General features: G+C 49.6%; 1 protein-coding gene across 1 annotated transcript; it reads left to right on the top strand.

Annotated features, from left to right (window-relative positions):
• The first annotated feature begins 93 nt into the window (after window positions 1-93).
• Mmp28 (matrix metallopeptidase 28) lies at window positions 94-23,741 on the top strand. The gene is made up of 8 exons (XM_059271355.1): window positions 94-343; window positions 13,465-13,544; window positions 13,639-13,826; window positions 18,132-18,356; window positions 21,074-21,319; window positions 21,775-21,924; window positions 22,239-22,406; window positions 23,218-23,741. The coding sequence occupies exons 1-8, from the start codon at window positions 233-235 to the stop codon at window positions 23,610-23,612; spliced, it is 1,563 nt and encodes a 520-aa protein (XP_059127338.1). The 5' UTR covers window positions 94-232; the 3' UTR covers window positions 23,613-23,741.

The following is a 23,741-nucleotide window of genomic DNA, read 5'->3' as shown; positions in this document are numbered from 1 at the left end:
AAGGCTGGTGGGTGGGGCGGCGCCCGGCACTCCCTCCCCTCTCCGCCCCCTCGGTCCTCGGGCCGGCCGACCCGCCGGCAGGCATCGCGGGTGCGGGACGACCTCGGGCGGCGGCGGAGCAGGGCTCTAGAGAGCCCCCGGAGCTGGCAGGTCTGCGCGTGGACCACGACGAACTGGCGTTCGCGGGAGTCGGGCGCAGCTGACCACCAGCAGCACCCCGCAGCTGGCCGCGATGGTGACCGGCGTGAGCCTCCTGCTGCGCTCCCTGCCACTGCTGCTGTGGAGCTGCCGGGATGCACAGTCCGCCCGGCTAGGACGCCCGGAGCTGCGCCAGGAGGCGGAGGTACGGTGTGTGCCTGGCAGAGAGGGGGGCGCCAACCGCGGTCCCCTCTCAGCGACCAACTGCTTGCCCTCGCTCTGATAACTTGAACACAAAGAGACGGGACAGGATTTCTCCCGGTGCCAAAGCTGTGTGGGACCACACAGGCCTGCGATCCCGCATTGACTAGCAGGGTCAAGACACAGCGACCAGACGGGACAGACAGACTAGAGCCTAGAGAGAACCCCACCTTCACTGCTAAGCCGGGGAGACTAAGACGCTCACCCATGGAATGTCCTCGCACTTGGGGTGTAGTGTAGAGGGTACTGCTGACTGGCCAGAGCAACCGTGGCCTGGCTTGCGCTGCCCTGCCTAGCAAAAGCAAGCCTTTTAAACTGCTCAAAACCAGTTTAATCTGTCAAACAGGGACAGTCTGCAGAGGTCCGTATTAAAGCTCCTAAAGGGAGCTTTAAATAGTGCTGTAGGACCGAAAGCGAGAAAAGGAGGCAGAGGTAAATAAACCTCAAAAGATTTCTCATTTCACTTTTCTCAACTGCTTGGCGGGGGTAGCACAGTGGAACCTTTGTGAGGTGGAATGGGGATCGGTGCAAGGGGTCTCTTTTCCGCTTTGATTGTATTAGCACCAATTTCTCTCTCTCTTACACACACACACCAAAAAAAATCTGTTCTTTCCACTTTTTAAGAATAGCACCCACTATTGTAAGAAGAGGTGGAAATAAGCTTTCAGCATTGGAGTCCAGGTTCTGTGCCCTGCTGCCTTCCATTCACTAGCTCCCATCACGGCTTGGGGAGATCTGGAAATGAACTTGTCTTAACAGGCGATCCACTCTCCAACTCAGTCAGCCCTTTCCTTTGCAATAGAGGAGGCACTCTCCGATTTCGCATATGAGGATTCGCTTGTCTCTCTGGATTTACTCTTACAGCATCAAGTGCAGTCATGAGGTCCCAGGAGAAGGCTTCTGCCTACAAAGCCAAGTCTTGCTAAGAGTCCCACCCCGCCTCCCCCTAGGCAATCCCTGGCAGAGGAACAGAGACAGTATCTCTGCCGCCCATGCCTGTGGTGGCCCCAGATGGAGAGAATTTCATCTTGGGGTATGCTTGGGAAACTTAATATCTAGCAGATTGAGTCCCTTTCAATCTGTTTAACATGAATGGGGGGGGGGATTTAAACTCTGGGCATTAAAAATGTTTTAAAAGCATAAATGCTCTGGAAATGTGTAGTAGGTATACATCTCTGTATGTCTATGCAAGAACACATGTGGGTGTATATAGTGTGTGGCAGTCTATCTGTGTTTCTGTGCATAGTTATAGTGTCCGTTGCTTACATGGGCTTTCAAACCTGCATGTACACCAGGGCAAGTTGTTTAAACAGTAGATACTCGTAATGCCGGTTTTAGAAGATTGTTGTATGGTTTCACTGAAATTATGTATCTGAAACGCTCAGCCTGGTTGTAGAAAGCAGTCTGTATATAGAAAGAAGTCTGTACAAAGAAGCTGATCCAATGTTGACGTTAGAATTATCTGTATCATTATCTCAGAGCACTGAGCCTCAGATTTAGAGCTTCTGGCCAGGAGTCTAGCTCTCCAACAATAGCACAGAACAAAATTTGTAAAGCAATTAATTTGTAAAGCAATTATTTCCAGCGTTGACCAACAGGCATCAAAGGACCACAGCTCCTTATAGTGTTGCAGTGACTGTGGTTGTGACAAACTGTATCCCATAAAATTAAGCACCATGGTACACACCTGTAATCCCAGCACTTGGGTGGTCTAAACGGGAGGATCAAAAGTTCAGGTCATCCTTGGCAACATAGTGCATTTGAGGCCAGCCTGGGATACACGAGACCCTGTACCAAAAAATCAAAACCAAACCAATCAACCAAGCAAAAACAAAATAAAAAAAAATCACCTACTCTCCAAGATATGGTGACATAAAACAACACTTTATTAACTTCACGGATACCATGGGTCAAAATTTCAGATAAGGCACATCAGGGTAGCTTCTCTCCACTCCAAAATGTCTGGGGCTGTTCTCTCACATACCTGGCAGTGGACCCTGGCTCTCAACCAGAGCATTAGGTCACTGAGGGGAACACAATCATCACAGAATGGCAGTTCTGAGGGTGAGCCCAGCACCTCCCCAGTTCTTGGCTTGGACACAGTTCCATGACTTCAGTGCAGAGAAGTAGACCAGAAGCAGACTTGAACTGAGGTGGCAAGCTCCAGCATTGAGGGCCGTGGAAGCAGCTTGAACGATCAGAGCACAGTACCATTGACAAGGGAGCTAGGCTTAAGGGTACACCACAGTCTGTATGGGGTCCACTGCAAACTTTGACCCGGGGACTTCCCTGGCATGTGCAATGTGGGACTTACTAGAGGACAACTGCTATATGACTGGGAACAGAAAACAAAATTCTGGAAACTGAGCAGGTCTGGAAGATGTGAGAGGTCTGGCCCAGACAAAAATGGGCAAAACTTGGATACCCCAAGCATCCATGAGAAGCTACAGTGATGCCACGGTTTAGTGTTGAAGATGGTCAGTGAGAACAAAGCTTAGAAATGAGTGGACATAGAATGTGTTGTCCCTTGCTGGAATCCTTGCAAGACAACTGACTAAAGAAAAATAACCCTCTATATTGGGCTCTGTAACACATTCGAGATGTTGGACAATTGCACAAGAAATGAGGGGGTAGGAAAATGAAATTATGCTGTCGTGGATTAATAGATTTGTGAATTGGAAGTGTCTGGTGTGAAGTACAAAATGGGATGTGTCAAATGGGAAGTGGGAAGTGCTATATTGGTGTAATAGTAACTGTAAATAGACCAAAATAAGTTAAGGATGTACTGAGATAGGTTAAGGAAGTCATACATATGCCCCCACCCACACACACAGAGAACAAAGCCAAGCCTTGCAAAGATCTGCCTCTACATATTTGAAGCGGGGAGTTGGGGGCTTTTTAAATGTTTGCTTTGCTTTTTAAGACAAAGTCTTACTGTGCCGCTCCAGGCTGCCTTCAGATTCACTATGTAGCTCAGCCAGGCTTCAGACTTGTGCTGACCCTTCGCCTTTGTCTCCTCCAAAGCTGGGACTACAGACATAAGCCAGTATTCCCTGCCTTAAATGTGATATGTTGTGGAGAGTGTGAACATCTCTAATCCAATAAAGAGAAGAACAAAGCCAGATGTGGTGGTGCACACATTTAATTCCAGCACTCAGAGACAGAGGCAGGCAGATCTCTGAGTTCAAGACTAGCCTGGTCTACAGAACAAGTTCCAGGACAGCGAGGGCTACACAGAGAAGCCCAGTCTCAAAAAAACAAAACAAAACAAAGAGCAGAATAAATATACTTTAAAAACAAACAACAACAACAAAAAACAGTGACCTCATGGTGGCACACACCTTTATTCCCAGCACTTGGGAGGCAGAAGCATGTGTATCTCTGTGAGTTTGAGGCTACATAGCAAGTTCTAGGACAGCCAAAGCTACGACTGACCCTAAAAAATAAGATAGGGCTTAAAAAATAAAATAAATAAATAAAAACAAAACCCCTGAGCATTTGAAGCAGTGGTTAAGTGCTGGTATAGCATGTGTGGGGTCTTGGGTTTGATCTCAGCACAGATACTTACATAGCAGAATGTTGAGGTGGCTCAGTAGGTAAAGGCACTTGCTGAGCAAGCCTGACTACCTCAGTTCAACCCTCAGAACCCCCATGGAAGGAAACAACTTTGGAAAGTTGTTCTCTGACCTCCACACATGCATGCCAATGGCATTGTGCACACATATGCACACACTTACAAATAGTAAATTAAAAAGACAAAGAATGGTTAAAGATGTAGAAGGCTTGAGCAACAGTATCAGCTGTGTTGACTTAATTGATACTGTTGGAAAAATACCCCCTGAAAATCCCAGAATACAAATTCTTTTCAAGTGCATGTAAATTATTTACTAAGATAACCCATACACTGGGTCATAAAGTGAGTCCAAGTAGATTCCCAAGCAGGAGTATTGTAGTCTATGCCTTTTGACTAATGCAGAACTAAATTAGGAGTCGGTAACAAGATACCCAACAAAGCTCTAAATACTTAAAAATTAGACAACACACTTCTCAGTTACCCACAAGTGAATGGAATCACAATAAAAATTGGAAAACACATTATACAGCAGTATTTAGGGATACAGCTAAAGCAATACTCATTTAGTGAAATTTAATGCTTTAAATGCCTACAGAATACAAGAAAACGTTCTTGGGGGGGGGGGGGGTGTTGAGACTGGATCTTTCAATGTAGCCCTGGCTGTCCTGGACCTCGTTCTGTAGACCAGGCTGGCCATGAACTCACAGAAATCCACCTGTATCTGCCTCCTGGGTGCTGGGATTAAAGCGTGCATCTTCATGCCCAGTGTAAGAAGGTTTTAGATCAGTGATCTAGACTTACAATCTAGAGAAGATAGGAAAAGAACAGGATAGGGTAGAAGGAAAGAAAGGATAAAATAAGCTGTGATCATGGGCTAATTCCTTCACTTCTCTGGGCTGCAGTAAAATCAGGAGATCAAATTTTTAAAGACGCTGGGTGGTGGCGGCAGTGGTGCACACCTTTGATCCCAGCACTTGGGAGGCAGAGCCAGGCAGATCTCTGTGAGTTCGAGGCCAGCCTGGTCTACAGAGTGAGATCCAGGACAGGCACCAAAAACTACACGGAGAAATCCTGTCTCCAAAAACAAAAAAACAAAACAAACAAACAAAATTTTTTTGGAAGACTTCTAAGATTCTCTCTAGCTAAAATGTTGCTTGGCTTTGGTGTTTGTCTGTGCCTGTGTAGCTGTGCGCGTGCATGCGTGCGTGCGTGCGTGCGTGCGTGCGTGCGTGTGTGTGTGTGTGTGTGTGTGTGGTGCATGTGCAAGCATCTGCCTGTATGGCCGTATATCTGTGTCTATAGCTTTGTTTAGTTTGGAGTTTTTGTTTTGTTTTTGTTGAGACAGTCTTGCTTTGTAGCCCAGGCTGGCCTCAAGCTTGTGATCCTCCTGCCTTAGCCTCACCAGTGCTGGGACTGTAGGCCATGCCCATCTGGATGTGTCTGGGTTCTCAGATTGTCACATCTGTTCCTGTATCCAGTGTGCCTGGGTCTGTGTTTCCTTTGTGTGCAGAGTGATAATGTCGAGGGCTTTCCAGGGTGGGTTTTGCCTGGGAAGAGATTTACTGCTTCCAAAGTGTTATGAACAAGTGCATTGTTGTCCTTAGGAAAATCAGAGCCACTCACAATACTCCGAAGTAGGAAGAGTACCCAGCACTGAGTTGCAAGATTGGGTTAATGAATGACATCACCATCCTGGCCTGTGGTGATGTAATTATGTCCCCCAATATATTGTGCATCCTAATAAATTTATCTGGGGTCAGAGGACAGAACAGCCACTAGATAGACATAGAGGCCAGAAAATGGTGGTACACACACTTTAATCCTATCACTTGGGAGGCAGAGATCCATCAGGATCTCTGTGAGTTCAAAGCCACACTGGAAACAACCAGGCATGGTGACACACGACTTTAATCCCAGGGAGTGATGGCAGAAAGCAGAAAGGTATATAAGGTGTGAGGACCAGGAACTAGAGCTGGTTAAGCTTTCAGGCTTTAGAGCAGCAGTTCAGCTGAAATCCATTCTCAGAGGCTTCCAGTGTGAGGAAACAGGATCAGCTGAGGACCTGTCGAGGTGAGGAAGCTGTGGCTTGTTCTGCTTCTCTGATTTTCTGGCATTCACCCCAATACCTGGCTTCAGGTTTGATTTTATTAATAAGACCGTTAAGATTCATGCTACACTGGCCCCCATTCCCAGCCAGGTTCTATCCTATGTTGGGCAACAGAGTGTTCTAAGGGATCTATCTATCTACCCTTAGCTTTGTTTGGGTCTTTTTACAACAACCAGACTACTAAGTGGTTCCAGGACCTGCCTTCCACGCAGTGACCTACCCATATCTGCACAGCCACCCCTAGTGTGCAGTACAAGAAGCTGGACTGTTTATTTCCCCAGAGACTCTCTGTGGAGTATCCATGCCAAGATGTAGTATCTCTTTCTCATACCCCAGGGCCATTCATTTGACTTCTTGTGACTCAGAAATCAGAAGCCTGGGCGTGGAAGCCATTCCCAGGAGCTCAGCATAGTGACTCATGAGTCGAGGTGAACAGAAGTATAAGGAGAGGTCCCAAGAGTCACAGAGGACCACAGTTGGTGGAAAAGCATTCATCAACCCGGTTTGAGAACAAAGAAATCTAGTAAAAAGCTGTGTAGTGGAAGCAGGACACAATGAGGGAATCTATTGAGTTCCTCCTTTAAACTCAGTCTTGACTAGGGCATTATCTGGCACCCTAAATTTAGCCCTAGAAACCTAGTAAGGGCTATGTCCACACAAACGGTAATTCTTCATTAGAAAGAGTGTAATCCTAACCCTTTGGAGGATTAGGCAAGAGGATCTGTAGTTCAAGGCCTCCCTAGCTACAAAGTGAGACATAGTCCCTAAAGAAAGGGATGAAATAAGATGAAATCTTGATGGAGATTAGCCAGCCAATGGTTTCCATCTTGCCTAAGAACAGAAAGAAAGAAAGAAAGAAAGAAAGAAAGAAAGAAAGAAAGAAAGAGAGAGAGAGAGAGAGAGAGAGAGAGAGAGAGAGAGGAAGGAAGGAAGGAAGGAAGGAAGGGAGAGAGAGAGAGAGAGAGAGAGAGAGAGAGAGAGAGAGAGAGAAAGAAAGAAAGAAAGAAAGAATATTTCGGGGCTGGAGAGATGGCTCAGAGGTTAAGGGCACTGACTGCTCTTCCAGAGGTCCTGAGTTCAATTCCCAGCAACCACATGGTGGCTCACAACCATCTGTAATGAGATCTGGCACCCTCTTCTGGCCTGCAGGCAGAACGCTGTATACATAATAAATAAATAATTCTTTAAAAAAAAAAAAGATGAAATAAATGAATTTAAAAAAAAAAAAGAATATTTCAGGTGTTATCTAGGCTCACCTCCATCCCTATCCCCCACTGCCACCGCCGCCAGCCAGAACCTTGTGAATGGCAGGACTCGGGTAAGGATGAGAGGAGTCAGCCAGATAGGAAGGGAAAGCCTAGGTCCAGTCCACAGGGGAAGGGTGGGGTTGATCCCACCGCAAGACCTTCGCTAGTCCCCCAGAGCCAAGGAGGTAGAACATTCTGGAAGCAGATGTTGGCCTTTTGAAGGAACATGGTTCAATACAAGTTGGGAACCTACGGCTTGTCAGGTGGTCTGCTAGGGTATGAAGAGAAGGGCCATTCTGGGCTCCGTCTGACAACCACGGAGTCCCTTGAGCAAGCGGCTTCTCCTCTCTGCCCTGCCCCCACTTCCTACAGAGGAAAAACCCAGCTTCATCTCTGGTGTAGCTGAGAGCCACTGCTCCCAGGTCCAGTTTGGGAGAGCAACTTGTCCTCCCCACCCACACCCACCACATGAAAGCTGCAGGATCACCAATGCAGATGTCAGCAAAACTTACCCGAGCTAGTTGTCAGGGTCTGGATTCGATCACTGGTTCTGCTCCTTACTGGGACACTTCAACACCCCACTGTGCTCCCCTGGCACTGACTGTCCTTTAACATGGGAATAAGTTCATCTGCTCTGGTTTCTTCCTGCAAGGTGGTTGTAGGGTTCAAAGAGGCTTGATGTCTAGCAAGCTCCACAGATGTGAAGGACTGTTTGTGCTCCTGGTTAGAAACCTCTTTCCATAGAGAGCAGGTCAAGGCAGGACACCAGCTGCTGTCCTTTCCATCTTAACCTGGCTAATAGCTAAAGGGATAAGTGGAACCCACAGTGCGCCTATGTGGAGACAGAAACCACGAAACAGACTATGACATGGAGCCCAGTGTGGTGGCACACATCTGTGGTCCCAGCACTCAGCCAGCCGGTGATGGCGCACACCTTTAATCCCAGCACTTGGGAGACAGAGGCAGGTAGATTGCTGCAAGCGTCATGGCAACCAGCACCTCAAAAATCAAATAAAAAGTGTGGGGGGGGGCAGAGGAAGGAAGGAAAGAAGGAAGAAAGAAAGAAAATGACAAAAGAAAGAAAAGGAAGAAAGATAGATGGCCTATAGCATGGGCAAAACAACATGGTTTCTGCATGAGTTTGTCATTTTGCAATTTTTAAATGCTGTATTACTATTACTGTTGTTGTTGTTAGTGTGTGTGTGTGTGTGTGTGTGTGTGTGTGTGTGTGTGTGTTCATGCCACTGTGTGCCACTATGCACTTGTGGAAGTCAGAGGACAACCTGCAGGAGTCGATTCTCTCCTTCCACCATGTGGGTCCTGGGAATCAATCTCAGGTTGACCAGTTTGGTGGCAAGTGCCCTTACTTGCTGAGCCACCTCACCACCCTCTTGGCTTTATTTTTGCTTCTGAAATTGGTGCAGAGAGTGTTTAAGAGAACAGTTACTAGAGTCACCTGGCAAAGGTCGCTTCTGTGACTGCAGAAGTTAAAATAACATTCTCGGCGGGATGGCTCCCCTGAAGCTTCCTTCTCAGGGCATCTTACTGAATTTGAGGATGCTGTGGTGGGGTCAGGCAGTGGTCTTCCACCTGATGTCAGGCAATTCTGTCAGAGTATACACACCGGTCATTTACCTACAACCACAGTGAGGGCTGGGTATATCTAGGGATCTAATCCAGCCCCTCGTTTTATAGAAGAGGAACGGAGTCCCAGAGAATAGCAGGCCTGAGGACACAGCAGCAGCAGGGATCCACCCAATTCTCAGTCCAGCGACTCAGTTCTTCACTCTGCCTAGTTACCCTGCTCAGAAATGGCCAGAATCTTCCCTTCCCTCAGGCACTAAATAGACTGAGCTAGACACACACCCTCTTATGACAAGTAGGGACCCATGCTGGATGAGCTCCTGTAGAGCAGTGGTCCCACCCCTCTGGCTGATCCTGTGAGCATGCTCGCTTTACTCGGGGGACAACAGCCACTCCCAGGGACTTTTAGAGATGACTCCCCAGGAACGTAGCCCCATCCTTACTCAAGATGGGCCAGGCATGTTGGCACGGGTTTTTAGGCCAAAGCAAGGTGAATCACCCAAAGGGCAAGGTTCTCAGCTTCCTCTCCCTTTAGATATAGCCCTGGGCTCCCCGGGAGAGAGAACAGGCAGATAGAGACCAGGGAAGAGAGAGAGCAGCTTGCTTGAACTTCAAAGTAGGGAGGAACTGCCTGGCACCACTTTCAGGAAAGCAGGAAAGGCATGACCCTGGCTAGAGCTCGGAGTCCCTAAGACACGCGAGCCAAGCCTCAGAAAATGGAAGCCAGTAGGAGAAATGCCATCATCAGGGCAATGATGAGGTCTGGTGCTCTGCCACTAGTCCGGGTCTTATAAGAGTCCTCTGCTCCCCCACTGTCAAGCAGCTAACTATCCATCCCACTGCTGCTCTTTCTGCCATGCAGGTGGAGAATTTCTCTCACCTTGTCAGAGAAACTGAGGCACAGAAAAATAGCAAAGAGTTAAGGACAGTTCCAGAGGCAGGGGTCTAACCTTCTCACCCTTCTCCTGCCCAGAACTTCAGAGCGCTAACAACAGTAGCAAGGGGGCCCTTCTTGTGTGTCATTTTAAATGTCTAAATATGCATTGTTATGCACAAGTGTGGAAGTCCATAAATCTAGATGATCCACAGCATAATATTTGAGTGCTGTTATGGAAATATAAAATGTCAAATTCTTAAAATGCCTTTTTCTCATTCTCTGGTGCTGGTGGCCTGGGCGTGTGTCCTTTCTGGTCACTGGGGATTCAGAGCTGCTAAGCCACCGCAGAGGCCAAACACTTCCCCTCTGACGACCCCTGAACCCGCCTCTGCCTCAGCTTGTTGCCAGAGTACCAGGCCATGCAGCCCAGCCAGGAAACAGGGCCCCCGCCACACAACTTCCCCTCCTTCCCCCTGTCCCAGAACCTCAGCCAACTCCCTGATAGAAGTCTGGGCGGGTTTGTGGGGAGAGAAACAAGGGAGTGCCAGCCAGGCTGACCTGTGACCTGGTCTGTTGAAAGTCACTGGTCCTGTTAAAGGGCTTCCTTCTAACATCTTCTTTCCAGCCTCACCCAAGAGAAAGGGAAGTGGCAGCCTAGCTGACGTGAGGCATATGCCAGGTAGCAGCCCCTGAACAGAACACAGAGGCACAGGTGGGCTGCATGCCAGAAGCATGTGGTTAATTTCCCCTGCTCACCAGTGAAATCAGTACTTGCTGGGCCTTTACAGTGTGCCTGGCACTGAGCCAACTGTGCATTGCTTTATGTAGTATTTATTTTTGAGATAGTGTCTTACAGTGTAGTCCTAAATGGCCTTGAACTTACTATCCCGAGCTGGTCTTGAGCCAAAGGCTCTCCAGCCTCCTCCTCCTGATTCCTGGGATCACAGGCATGCACTACCACACTCCGAACGAATTTGCCTGTAGTCCTGAGGATCCTGTGAAAAAAACAAACAAACAAATAAACTGAGGCTCAGAGATGTTCTATGTCCTGTCGCCTAGTAGGATCAGGGTTAGAAACATTCTCTACCTCAAGTCCTGTGAGCAATACATGATTTTCTTGATTGAGACACTAGGGCCCCTTTAATCCCATATGTGTCCGAAAATGATGTGTATTTACAAAGGGAAAGAAGAAAACAAGAGTGCTGAGATGTTAATAAACCAGCAGAGAAACAGCAAGGCTGGTTTGGGAAGTGGGCTGCTGTCCAGAATAAGGGCTCCTTACGGAAAGTGTCTGTTTTAGTAAAGTCTTACAGTTGAGGTCGCTAAAGATGGATGCGAATGTTTTGTTTGTTTGCTTTATTTATTTTTTTAATAACTATTATCTTGTTTTTTTTGTTTGTTTTTTGGTGTTTTTTTGGGGGGTTGTTTTTGTTTTTGTTTTTGAAACAGGGTTTTTCTATGTAGCCCTGGTTGCCCTGAAACTCACTCTGTAGACCAGGCTGGTTTCGAACTCAGAGAACTCTGCCTGCCTCTGCCTCCTGAGTGCTGGGATTAAAGATGTGTGCCACCACCTGGCTCATTCGGGTTTCTAAAAAATACTTCTTTTATGCATATGCATGTGCCTGTTCACCACACACATGCAGAAGCCCACAGAGGTCAGAAAGGAGCATCAGGTCCCCTGGACCTGGAGTTATAGGTGCTGTGGACCACCATCTGGGCACTGGGAACAGAACCTGAGTCCTCTGCAAGAGCAGCCAGTGCTCTTAACTGCTGAGCCATCTCTCCAGCTCCTGTCTTGTTTTGGGGGACAGGGTCTCATACGGCCCATGTTGACCTCAGACTTGCTGGGTAGCTGAGGCTGGCCCTGAACTTTCTGAGCCTTCTTCCATTGTTTCCCAAATGCTGGGGGTCACAGGGGTGCACTGACATGGAAAATGCAAAATGGATGTAAGGGAAATCCACTGAGGAAGCTTGCCAGCCCTTGCGAGTCTGGTCTCATCCAGTGGTGTGTTTGACCTGAGGCAGCGGCTGTGACTGGAGTTACTTTGAGTTAGTAAATTCAGCAAAGAAAGATGAGGGTAAATAACAAGGAAAAGAGAAAATTATTTCTGTACAGATAAGCTCACAAAGAAGACATTACCACACTGGTTGTGGTGGCACACTCCTTTAATCCAAACACCCAAGAGGCAGAGACAGCCAGATCTGTGTGAGTTCGAGGCCAACCTGGTCTACGTAGTAAGTTCTGGGTGAGCCAGAGCTACATAGCGAGATCCTGTCTCAAAACAAACAAAGATTTAAGACACTGACTGTACGTTAGAGTCAAGCAGCTGAAGGGCAGGGGATGAGGCTCCGTTGGTAGGATGCTTGCCTAACACGAGCAATGACCTGTATTCAGTTCTCAGCACTACATAGACTAGCCATGGTGGTGTGTGTGTGTAATCCCTGCAGGAAGATGAGGTCATTTATCTTCATTCAAGGCCATTCTTGCCTACATGGGAAGTTCAAGGCTGGCCCAGGATAAACGAAACCCAAGAAGGAAGAAAATGAGAGAGGAAGGAGAGACTTTTTTCATATCCAAGGTGTGGTTTATGGGGCTTTATCAATGCTCTGGGCAAGCAGGAAGCCAAGTGTACCAACTCCCCAAAGGAGAGAACTAGTGATGGGTGAGAATAATGAGTCACCCTCTTCTCTCAGCTGGCACCAAGAACTTAGTCACTGGGAGACTATCTTCTGTGTATGTGAGGGTATGCAGGCAATAAAAGGCTGGGGGACTATGGGACATTATCTGATTGTATTCATGTCCCCAGAGGCCCTCTGGGGAAGATGCAGATTTCTAATTCAAAATATATATCTCTAGAAAGTCATGTTTTTAATATCAGGTCAAAGATTGGTGGTAAGTACATTTGCTTTAGCGCCCTTGCCTTTGGGGAGGAAAATTAGAAAGAAGCTAAAATCAGAGGGATCATTTTATGCAAGACCAAGCAGGGCAGAGCCTAGCTCAGCTCTTAGAGCACTTGGCTGCTTTGAAGCAAATGGAATGCATGTGGACGGTGTATATATGCAAAGCACAGATCCTAGCTGTTCCGTGTGCGGGTCCCTCCTGTGTGGTAGATGCCTTTTAATTGCTTTTGAAAACTAATCCTCATAAAAAGGTCTTAATAATAACTACTCGGTAGCTGAGAAACATGTAGCTTAAAGTCAGGCAGCTGAAGGGCAGGGGATGAGTCGCGGTTGGTATGACGATGAAGCATTGATAAAGCCCTATAAACAGCACCTTGGATATGAAAAAAAAATCCCTCCTTACCTCTTCCTTCTTTGCTTTTCCTCCTTCTTGGATCTCATTTATTCCAGGCTGGCCTTGAACTCCCTATGTAGACAAGAAGTAACTTGAGAGCTGGTATTCAAATACAGAACAGCTTGCCTCCAGAGCCCATCACTGTCCAGCACACCCTGTTGGATTTCTGACAGTGCCAGAAGATTATAGGAAAGCTGGATGTTCAGATACATTGAGGAGCTTGCCTGCAACCCTCCAGCTAGTCACAAAATGGCCTTTTGACTTTAATCCCAGAACCTTTTTTTGCTACAAACCTTCTTAGGACAGGAAGGGAAACTGGGCTGGATGTATGTGCCTCAGAACTCTGGGTGCAAGGATGCTTCATGGTCCTCTCTCCCCCAGGCATTCCTGGAGAAGTATGGATACTTCAGTGAGCAGAGTTCGAAAGCTCCAGCCTCCACACAGTTCAGCAATGCCATCAGGTATGATGGAGGGATGTAAAGGGGTACAGGATACAGAGCTCCAACTCCCCCCCGTCCAGCCTCTGCAGTCCTTTCGCTCAATTCCTCCTGGCAGAGAGTTCCAGTGGGTGTCCCAGCTGCCCATCAGTGGTGTGTTGGACCAGGCCACACTGCATCAGATGACACTTCCACGCTGTGGGGTTGCGGACGCTGACAGCCATGCAGCTTGGGCAGAGAGGATCAGTGCCCGGTTTGCTGGACCCTGGGCCAAAATGAGACGTAAGAAACGCTTTGCAAAGCCAGGTGAGTGCATTGAAATCCAATTAGGCTGGGATTCCCCGGGGCCCAGAAGAACCCAAAAAATGTGCCTGAGCTGATTTGGGGACTCAGGCAGAAGAGGGGCAGATCCTTTGGCTCAAGGATCATAATCATGACTACAGATATTTAACTCTAAGTTATATCTGCATTGTTGAATTTTCATTGCACCTGTATTCTCCAGATTAAATACCATCAAGCCCACTTAATTCTCTGATCAGTTTTCTACGCAGGGCAGTTAAACAATTGTCAGTTTTTTTCTTTATATTCTGTTGAAGTTATTTCCATAAGGATTGATTCTTTTCGTAACACTTATTCAACCAAGATGCGATCTGTTGACGAGTTTTATTCTGTTCATAGCACCTTTAAAAGAAAACAGTTTTATTTAAAAACAGTTTTATTTAAAGGGAATTCACATGCCATGCAATTTACCATTTAAAGTATCTAGTTTAGAGGGGTTTAGTATATCTGTGGAATTGTGCAACCATTACCACAAGCTAATTCTTCCTTCCAGAACATTTTCATTATCCTCTGAAGAAATCCCATGCCTGTTATCTGTTAACTCCCCATTGTGCCCCGCTGCCAGCCCTGGCGACCACTAATCTGCTTTGTGTCTCAGGGGACCCGCCTACATTGAACATTTTGTCACAGTCCATTCTATACATACAGTTTCTCCTGTTGGGATTTTCCTTGTTTTCTCTTTCCCTCTCCTCTTCCCCCTTCCTGCTCCTTTCTTTCCAGTGCTGGGACTGGAACCCAGGGTCATGAGTGATGCCACTGACCTATATCAAGAAGTTTCTCCTCTCCTTCTTCCTTGCCTCCCTCCTCTTCTCTCTCCTCCTTCTCTCCCTCCTCCCCTCCTTCTCTCTCTTCCTCTTCTTTCTTCTGCTCCTCTTCTACCCTCCCCCCCAAATATTCCAGGGCCATTGTGACTCATCTATAGTTTATGAAGATTTGATTCTTCAATCAATCTTCCACAAATAATAGTTTTGCTATGTAAAATTGTGGTATCATGATTGCTTTGACGAAGTCAGTTTTTCTTTGATCAATTTTTGCAGCTTTCAAAGTTGTTCGCAAGATGAGGATTTTCTGTCAGACTTTCAAGTATAATTAATTTTACTGTGCACATACTGGATTGTGGCCACTTTTAATTGTGCTGCTTTTACTGACCTCACTCGCTGTACACAGGATTGAACACACAGGATTTGTTTTCATTTCTTAGTTAATGTATAAGGAGATTGTGCACAGCTGCAGGGTGGCTGTTCCCAAGCACATGCTAGTCCATTTCTGCTGCATTTACATGCCCATCCACCCTGGCTGCCCTGTTCTGAATGACCATATTCATCCAGTCAGTTCTGGGGTCCTGGCACTGGGGTCAAGACGTCCGTGGTGTCAACATGCTGTACATCCCATTGTGTTTCTGGGCAGCAGAGAGGAAGAGTGAAGTGGGAAAGGGGAGGTACACGTTCACAACAGGCCAGAACAGAGAGAACACTATCCCAGAGCCCAAGGCACTGGGTTCAAGTATCGGCTGTCATGACCAAGTCATGTCACTTGGTTCTGATCCCTCATCCTCCTTCATGGAGGAGTCAGGACGGCCTAGGTTTCAGAGGAGAGCCACCTAGGACTGTGGAGTGCAAGGGGCCTGTGAGAATGCTGTGGGAAGTGAGCAAGCCCAGAAGCACTTGAGCCTGAGCGCTGGGGATGCTTCCTTCTGGCTGCATCTCATCTTCTCCTGCCCCAAGGTAGGGTCTAACTGAATGCATTCAGAGCTAGCCGTTTGAGTACCTGATTGGCCAGATAAATGCAGGGTGCTTAGTTAAATTAGAACTTCAGATAAACAATAGGTAATTGAATTTATATTTTCTTATTCAAATTTTACTAGGCATCCTGAATTCATATCTGCTGCATCTGCCAACCTCAGGCCAAGTACCTGCTCCTCTCTGTGCCTGCAGGGCTGATTTCTAACCCCCCTGTTCCTTCACAGAGTTGGTAGGTTGGGGAGCGGGGTGTGCATCTGAGTTGAAAAAGGAAATCAAAGCTAATGTGCATGTTCTAAGCCCCCACCACATTTCAGGCAGCTTCACAGTGCTGTTCCAAAAGGTAAGCCTTATCAACCCCACTGTACAGAGGGGGAAACTGAGGCTTGGAGAGATTCCACAACTCCAGAGAGCTTGCATGTGCAGGACCACAATTTCAGCCCTGTACCCTTTCCTATCATCAGTGCCCTGCTGGGAGTCAGGACTCCACAGCCCTTCTAACCCAGCTTCTAGCTTTCCTATCCCTGTCCTCCTTAGCGTCTTCTCTTCCCTCTTCCCATTGGGACCCTGGAGAGAGGGCATAGAGGGCAATACTGCATTCTAGGGGCCTGCAGTTACTATGAAAAGCAGCCCTGCCCAGGCTGAACTTGAGATTAGAGCCTGAAACAGCCAGCCTTCTCCTGGGGACCAAGATAGAAGAGGACAAGGGAGCAGGCTAGTGCTGCCCCTACCCACACAGACAGGCAGTTCCTTCCTTCCTGGTCCCTCCCAAGGAAAGCAATTTTTTTTTAAAAAAAAAATTTTTCTTCTCAATTCCTGTTCCTATTCACTCTCTCTACCTTTCCCCCAACCCACCTCACCCCACTTCACAGAGGAATTTTTTCTTGAGAACCTATTACCTTCACTGGCTACTAAAATGACTTCTACCCTCCTTCTTTCCTGCCTGGGGGGTTCATGGGGAATGACAGGCCATAACTGCAGAAGGAGCCACCCCATACCATTTGCTAGAGGGTTAAAGGTTTGGTGATGGCGGTCGGGAAGAGTCCGAGATTCGGTCACGCACAACAGGATGTAGGAGAGCCAGTGCACGCTGCTCTGTGCCCTGTGAAGACTTACAGGAAGCAGCATAGTGTTCTTGGGAAAGAACGAACTGTTCTGGGTGGACACCTCTGGACCCCCAGCCTTGCCTCCACCTTCCCTGTCTCCCTCCCTCCCTCCCTCAAAATAATTCCCTCTTCACTCCCTGAGGACTGGTCACTGGCTGAGAGGCAGCGCCTGGGTGCCTGCCAGGCAAACAAGCCCAAGGAGATGCATTGCCTTGAATGGAGCGGGGCACACCCCACCCCCACTTCCATGGGTGGAGAGGGCCAGAATAAACCTCCCTCCCATCGTGGGGGCTGGGGGGAATCTCGGCCCTTGCTAAGCTTTGACCCGATCCAGTAGTGTTTAGGCAGCTTTATAGGCCTGGCATCTCTGCAGAGAAAGCCTGCTTCTCTCTGTGGACTGTAGGGGCCCTGGGCCAGGGGTCGGGCCCCAGCTCGGCTCCTCTCGCATTCTGCAGCTGTGGGCAGGCGCCTTCCCCTGGGTCACAGTCATCCAAGTCTGGGCCTGGGGAATCTTGCCTGTGAGCTCTGAGGCTTCCATTTGGGATTTTTAGTCTCTGAGCTACAGGGCTCAGAGGCGGCCCCTGACAAACTCAGAAGCCAGACTTTCTGGCTTCTCTGTTCCTGGCTGATGGCAGACTGCAGATGGGTCCAGTGTAATGAATGACCTGGGGCTGTGGCAGAGGCCAGAGTCCCAGCCCTCAGGGAGGAACTGAGGTTTGGGGCAAAGGGAAAGAAGCTTAAGTAAGAAGAGATGGAAAACTTTTCCTGGGCCTGTGACAAAACACACCCTTTGTTCTTAACTTGTCTTCAACTCAGAGGTCTCGGAGTCCCTAAGGGAACAGGGAGGGGGTCAAGGGGGCAGGGAAAGACCTTAAATATATGGTTATTTTGGTTGTTGGCCCGCCACAGGCCCTAGGTTCTGGCGATTGCAGGGTCTCTGGGAGGGGACAGGAGACCTATGAGGGTAAGAGGGAGCGCCTTGGGGCAGGCACAGCTGTGACCTCAGTGGCCCCACTGACTCTCCGTCCGGACACTGAGGATGGGCCTCCAGTGATTGTCAGCAAGAGGCATGTAGCTTTCATGCCTCACTCTAGGCTGTGGGAAAGAATAAGACCCGAGACCAGGGCTTCAGACCGATCTTGAAAGAGGTCTTTTCTGGGCAGAAACTCTATCTCTATCATCAGATGGTACCTCTCAGGCCACTAGATTGGAGACTCTCCAAGGGAAGGGTTGTCTGCCCAGGGCGAGAGCTCCCTTCCGCAGGGACATATCTTTCCTCCTATCAAATGGGAGGCCGCTCAAGCCCAGGCCGGAGTGTTCCCTATCAGATCAGGGGCTCCCTGGGGGCAGAGCCGACCCATCCTACTGGGCCTGTGGGGACAAGCCTCAGCAGCAAGCATGACTCTCATGGCCTTTCTGGGTGACAGGTAACAAATGGTCCAAGCAGCATCTCTCCTACCGCCTGGTGAACTGGCCTGAACGCCTGCCCGAACCAGCTGTTCGAGGGGCCGTGCGAGCTGCCTTCCAGCTGTGGAGCAATGTGTCAGCGCTGGAGTTCTGGGAGGCCCCAGCCACAGGCCCTGCTGACATCCGCCTCACCTTCTTCCAAGGGGACCACAATGATGGGCTAGCCAACGCCTTCGATGGCCCAGGTGCTGCCACAAAGCCTCTGTCCACACAGCAAGAGGGGCACCTGGCTAGGAGGGCAGCCTGGGGGTGGCAGTGGAGTTTCTATTCTTGAAACCATGGCCAAGCCAGGTTCTCCCCTTTCCCCCCACCCAAGGGCCCTCCATCTCCTCATCTGTAAAATGGGAACAACAGCCTGTGCCCAAAATGTACCACGTGGTTGAAAGAACAGCCAGATGAGGTTTGGTGTGGAAAGCACTTCGGTAACTCTAGAGTATGCTGGATTCTTGGAGAACATTCTGAGAGTCTGTCTGCCTGCTTCTAGACAGGCCTGTGCTTCTATCGTTCTCCATACTAGACTCTCATTAGATTTTCAGAGGACACCATCAGCCCTTTCCTCCCCTTGCCCCCAGACAACCAGCGCAAGAGGCCTTTGCCCTGGCACTTACAGAAATGCTTCACAGATCCCAGCCACAGCTGCCCCCATCTGTCCGCAGCCTGCAGGCTTCCCCTGCAGTATAAGCCGTCTTCCCTTGTGCTCAGCACTGGCCTCCAGGGTCTGAAGATGGGCCATTCATGCACTCTAGTGAGAGCTAAGCAGAGCGGACAGCGCATCCAGGAAACACGAATTCCTCCTGCATTTGGCAGGCTCTGCCTCCACCTTTGTCAGCCCCTGCCGACCCGGGCTCCTAGACGGCAGTGCTGGAAGGACTCGCGATGAGCCTTCTAGGCTCACATTATCACAGTGCCATTGGCTAACCTCTATCAGGGACACGTGCCTTAGCGTAGGTTGATATGACGGGGAGGACCTGAAAGCTACCTATCTAATCACGTCTGTGGGAACCGCTATACACCTGTGAGACTCATCGAGGAGCTTAACTCCTTTGCTCACTCCTGTGACGGCAGGGAGAGAGGCCCACAGAGGGGACCTTGGCAGAAGACAGGAACATAAGAATATGTGTGTTTATTAAAAAAAAAAAAAAAAAAAAAAAAAAAAACCATATACACCAGCCAGGTGTGGTGGCATGCTCTTGTAACCCCAGCACTCTGGTGGCCGTGACACCGGAGGGATGGCTCAGGGTTGCACAAGTGTGAGGACCTGAGTTCAGATTCTTAGCACTGGGGGATGGAGACGGGAAAATCTTGGAGGCTCACTGGCCAGCCAATCTAGGCAAAATAGCAAGCTTTAGGTTCAATGAGAGGCCCTGTCTCAAAGGGGGAAAAAAAAAAAGAGGTGGAGGAGGCTGGAGAGATGCTCAGTGGTTAAGAGCACTGGCTGTTCTTCCAAAGAACCGGAGTTTGGATCTCATCATCTCATGCCGGCAGGCTCACTTTGTAACTCTAGTTTCAGGGGATCTGACGCCCCCTTCTGGCATCTGAGGGTACCAGGCACACATGTGGTACACAGACATACATGTGAGCTCAAATACTCATACACATAATAAAATAATAATTTAGCTGGGTGTAGTGATGCACACCTTTAATTCCAGCACTTGAAAGGCAGAGGCAGGCAGAGGCCAGCGTGGTCTACATAATGAGTTCCAGGACAGGCAGGGCTACATAGAGATACTCTCTCATAAAATAATGTAAAAGTTTTAAAGGTAGAAAAGTGACTGAGGAAAGACATCCCAACATCAACCTCTGGCCTGCAACACACACACACACACACACACACACACACACACACACACACACACACGGCCAGCATAATAAGACCCTGTCGAAAAGAAGTGGGGTGGGCGTGAGATGGCTTAGTGGATGAAGGTGTTTGCCTCACTCTCAAACCTGCATGCAGACTGTTTGATCCCTGGGACCCACGTGGTAAAAGATGAGAACTGAGTCCCTCAAATTGTCTTCTATGTGACACACTTGACACACACACACTAGAAAAAAATAACAACAACAAAAACCAGGGTCTCACCATGTAGCCCGGGCTGGCCTTGAACTCCCTTTATAGACCAGACTGACCTGGAACTCAAAGAGATCCAATCTGCCTTTGCCTCCTGAGTGCTGGAGGTTAGAGGCGTGCCCAACCATGCCTAGCCATAAAAACGACAAAAACTTTTTTTTTTTTTTTGAGACAGGCTTTCTCTGTGTATCCCTGGTTGCCCTGGAACTGACTATGTAGACCAGGCTGGCCTCGAACTCACAAGGACCCTCCTGCCTCTGCCTCCCAAGTGCTGGGATTAAAGGCGTGCACCACCACCGCCTGGCTCAAAAACTTAAAAAAAAAAAAAAAGTGCATACACATAGAAGCACATTGTGTTAAGTTTGCCGACTCCTGAACACAACACACCACGCACCCAGGTCAGGAAACAGCACAAAACCTTCCCATCCCTCTTCTAGGGGTAACCAATATTAATAATGCCTAGGCTAGGCACCGTTCTAAGAATCAAGCGTGACACACGCACGTTCCTGTGAGGAAGAAGCTCTTCGTTACCATACCGATTTTCAGATCAGGAAGCTTAGCACAGAGAGATTAAGCTGTCTCCCAGAGCTCACACAGGTAGCAAACGGTAAATCTAGTGTTGGAGCCCAGGCAGTATGACCCCTAGCTGAGTCTACAGTGTACTTCCGGTAAGAGTCCACTACTTAGTCATCGGCTCACCTCCCGCACTCCTGCAGCTATCAGACTGGGAAGGGAAGTTAGTGGATGACAGCCACACCCCCGACGTGGGAGCGCGGGGTCTGGGAGGGAGCCCCTGGTCTCGGCTCGCCCTAACCCTCGGTGCCACGCTCGCAGGGGGCGCCCTGGCGCACGCCTTCCTGCCCCGCCGGGGCGAAGCGCATTTCGACAGAGATGAGCGTTGGTCCCTGAGCCGCCGCCGCGGGCGCAACCTGTTCGTGGTGCTGGCGCACGAAATCGGCCACACGCTCGGTCTCGCGCACTCGCCCGCGCCGCGCGCGCTCATGGCGCCCTACTACAAGAAGCTGGGCCGCGACGCCCTGCTCAGCTGGGACGACGTGCTAGCGGTGCAGAGCCTGTATGGTGAGCCTCTAGCCCGCTACTGGCTCTACCCTTGTCCCCTAGGGTCTTCAGTCCTCGGTCTCTGGCCCCTCAAATAGGATTCCCCGTCCCCGTCCTTGCTGCAATCCTTCTCTGTCCTAAAGCCCCAAGGCGCCCTTGAAATCTGAATATCCGCAGACTTTGCTTTCCCCCAGTTCTCTATCAGTTCCAAGCAATTCCTGGTGTAAACCTTTGCCCTTAGCTCAAAACCCTTTGTTTGGTCTCCCAATCTCATGTTATCTCTTTTCCTGGGCTGTTGGGTGGGAGAGGAGATTCCAGGGTTAGTGTGCTCTTGGTTAAAACCAAACAACCAGAGCTGCGCTTGCCCCTTCCCTCTCCTTCCTAGGGTCTCAGATCATGGGCAGAGTAGAGGGAAGGGTCTTGAGCCCTCCATATACGCCCACCCACGTCTGCTATCTCTCTTCTTGGATTTTAAGGGAAGCCTCTGGGACGCTCAGTGGCCACCCAGCTCCCCGGAAAACTATTCACTGACTTTGAGGCTTGGGACCCTCGCAACTCCCGGAGGATACGCCCCGAAACCAGAGGTCCTAAATACTGCCACTCTTCCTTTGATGCCATCACTGTAGGTAAGATGGTCCCAGCCATGCCTGGTGTCCTTTTCCCCTCTTCCACATCTCTAGGGGTCCCAGAGCTGAATTATATGGTGTGGGGAATGGAGGTATCAAGAATATAAATATCCGGAATCACGCGCTTTCCGGGGTGGAGTTGGGGGTGAGGGGGAGGTGGTCCAAGCTCAGGCCCAGCACAGAACTGCTGCTTCCCTCAACCCCCATTGTGCGCCCCACCTTCAGCTTGTCTAGAAAACCGGGGCTAGAGCAGCACCCTCCCCCAAAGTCAGCAGGAGGCCAATGGCCTTTCCTCACATCTCCTCTCGGGACAGATGGACAGTGGCGACTGTACGTCTTCAAAGGAAGCCACTTCTGGGAAGTCACAGCTGATGGCAATGTTTCAGAGCCCCGTCCCCTGCAGAAAAGGTGGCCTGGGCTGCCTCCCAATGTGGAGGCTGCTGCAGTGTCGCTGGAAGATGGAGACTTCTACTTCTTCAAAGGTATCAGCCCTGAGTCAGCTGAGATTGAGATGGAGGTGCTCCCCAACAATGAGTCCCTGGGGGAACTCATTCTTGAACCTGTGGCCCAGGAAAGTTGGAGTTGGGAGCAGTAAGTGTCCACCAGGTTGTCCCATGTAGAAACGTGTAGGGGGAGGACTGATCTCCAGTCTGCAGGTCAGTAGAAAGTCTGGAGGTGTCTGCCCTGGCAGCCTGGCTGTGTGAGGTTGGCATGCCACTTAGCTTTTGGAACTTGCATTCCTTGGATAGGGAAAGTAACACTCAGGTGTGATGAGGAAGTCGGATAAAAGGCATTGACTGAAGGGTGGGTGGCACACATCTGGACCTGTGGTAATACTGTATTGAACAGCAGCACTCCTTCAAACAGTGCTGAGTACCTTGCGTCCTAGGCACAGGGAGAGGGAGGGACTGGAGACACAGTGGTCGACAAAACAAACACCTTTGCCTTCAAGGAATTATTAGTAGTCAGGGAGTGATGAAAACTTGAAGCCTTCTCAGTCTCGCATTCCACACCGAGGCAGGGAATCCTGCCTCCACACCCCTCCCCAACACCCTCCTACCCTCCCCAGCCTGGGATAAATGGGTTCATTCTGCTCTCTACTGGCACCTGCTGGGAGTCTAGACCATAACAGGTTCCCCTCCAAGGTGTACTCTTAGTTCTTAGCCACACTTGGACTGGCTCTAAGAGGAACTGTCTTGGGCTCTAAGAAAGGAACTAAGAGGACAGGGACTGGGTGGGAAGGCCGATGAGTGAGCGCCTCCAGCTCACCCTGGCTCTCTTAATGCCCCACAGGGAGTCGATGTTGGAGGTTCCAGGGCATGAAGTCTGTGTGGGGTAACTCACAACTGTGCCGGGCTGGAGGTCTGCCCAGACACCCGGACGCAGCTCTCTTCTTCCCGCCTCTACGCCGCCTTGTCCTCTTCAAGGGCGCCCGCTACTATGTGCTGGCTCGAGGCGGGAAGCAAGTGGAGCCCTACTATCCTCGCAGCCTGAGGGACTGGGCCGGGGTCCCTGAGGAGGTCAGTGGCGCCCTACCAAGGCCGGATGGCTCGGTCATCTTCTTCAGAGATGACCACTACTGGCACCTGGATCAAGCCAAACTGCGGGTGACCAGCTCCGGCCGCTGGGCCACAGAGCTGCCTTGGATGGGCTGTTGGAATGCCAACTCAGGAGGTGCCCTGTTCTGAAGGCGCCCCATACTGAATGAACAGTGGTTGCCCCCGCCTGAGGGGCGGGACCTGTCTAGGAAGCCTTGAACCTCGCAGGAACTTCCCACTAGCACTGGGTTCAGCAGGAAATCTGCATTTATCTCCCCC

This window comes from Peromyscus eremicus, chromosome 8a (genome assembly GCF_949786415.1).
Source record: "Peromyscus eremicus chromosome 8a, PerEre_H2_v1, whole genome shotgun sequence".
In the NCBI taxonomy this organism is placed as follows: Eukaryota; Metazoa; Chordata; class Mammalia; order Rodentia; family Cricetidae; genus Peromyscus; species Peromyscus eremicus.
The sequence above is the reverse complement of the archived record's forward strand: the minus strand, read 5'-3'. Positions and strand labels throughout refer to the sequence as shown.

Bases quoted from the DNA above. Each gene is read 5' to 3' on its own strand.
- Mmp28 (XM_059271355.1), top strand. From the start codon at position 233: ATGGTGACCGGCGTGAGCCTCCTGCTGCGCTCCCTGCCACTGCTGCTG. The intron at 18,357-21,073 runs GTGCTGCCACAA...CCACGCTCGCAG, and splicing joins CAACGCCTTCGATGGCCCAG to GGGGCGCCCTGGCGCACGCC. The intron at 21,925-22,238 runs GTAAGATGGTCC...CTCTCGGGACAG, and splicing joins CTTTGATGCCATCACTGTAG to ATGGACAGTGGCGACTGTAC.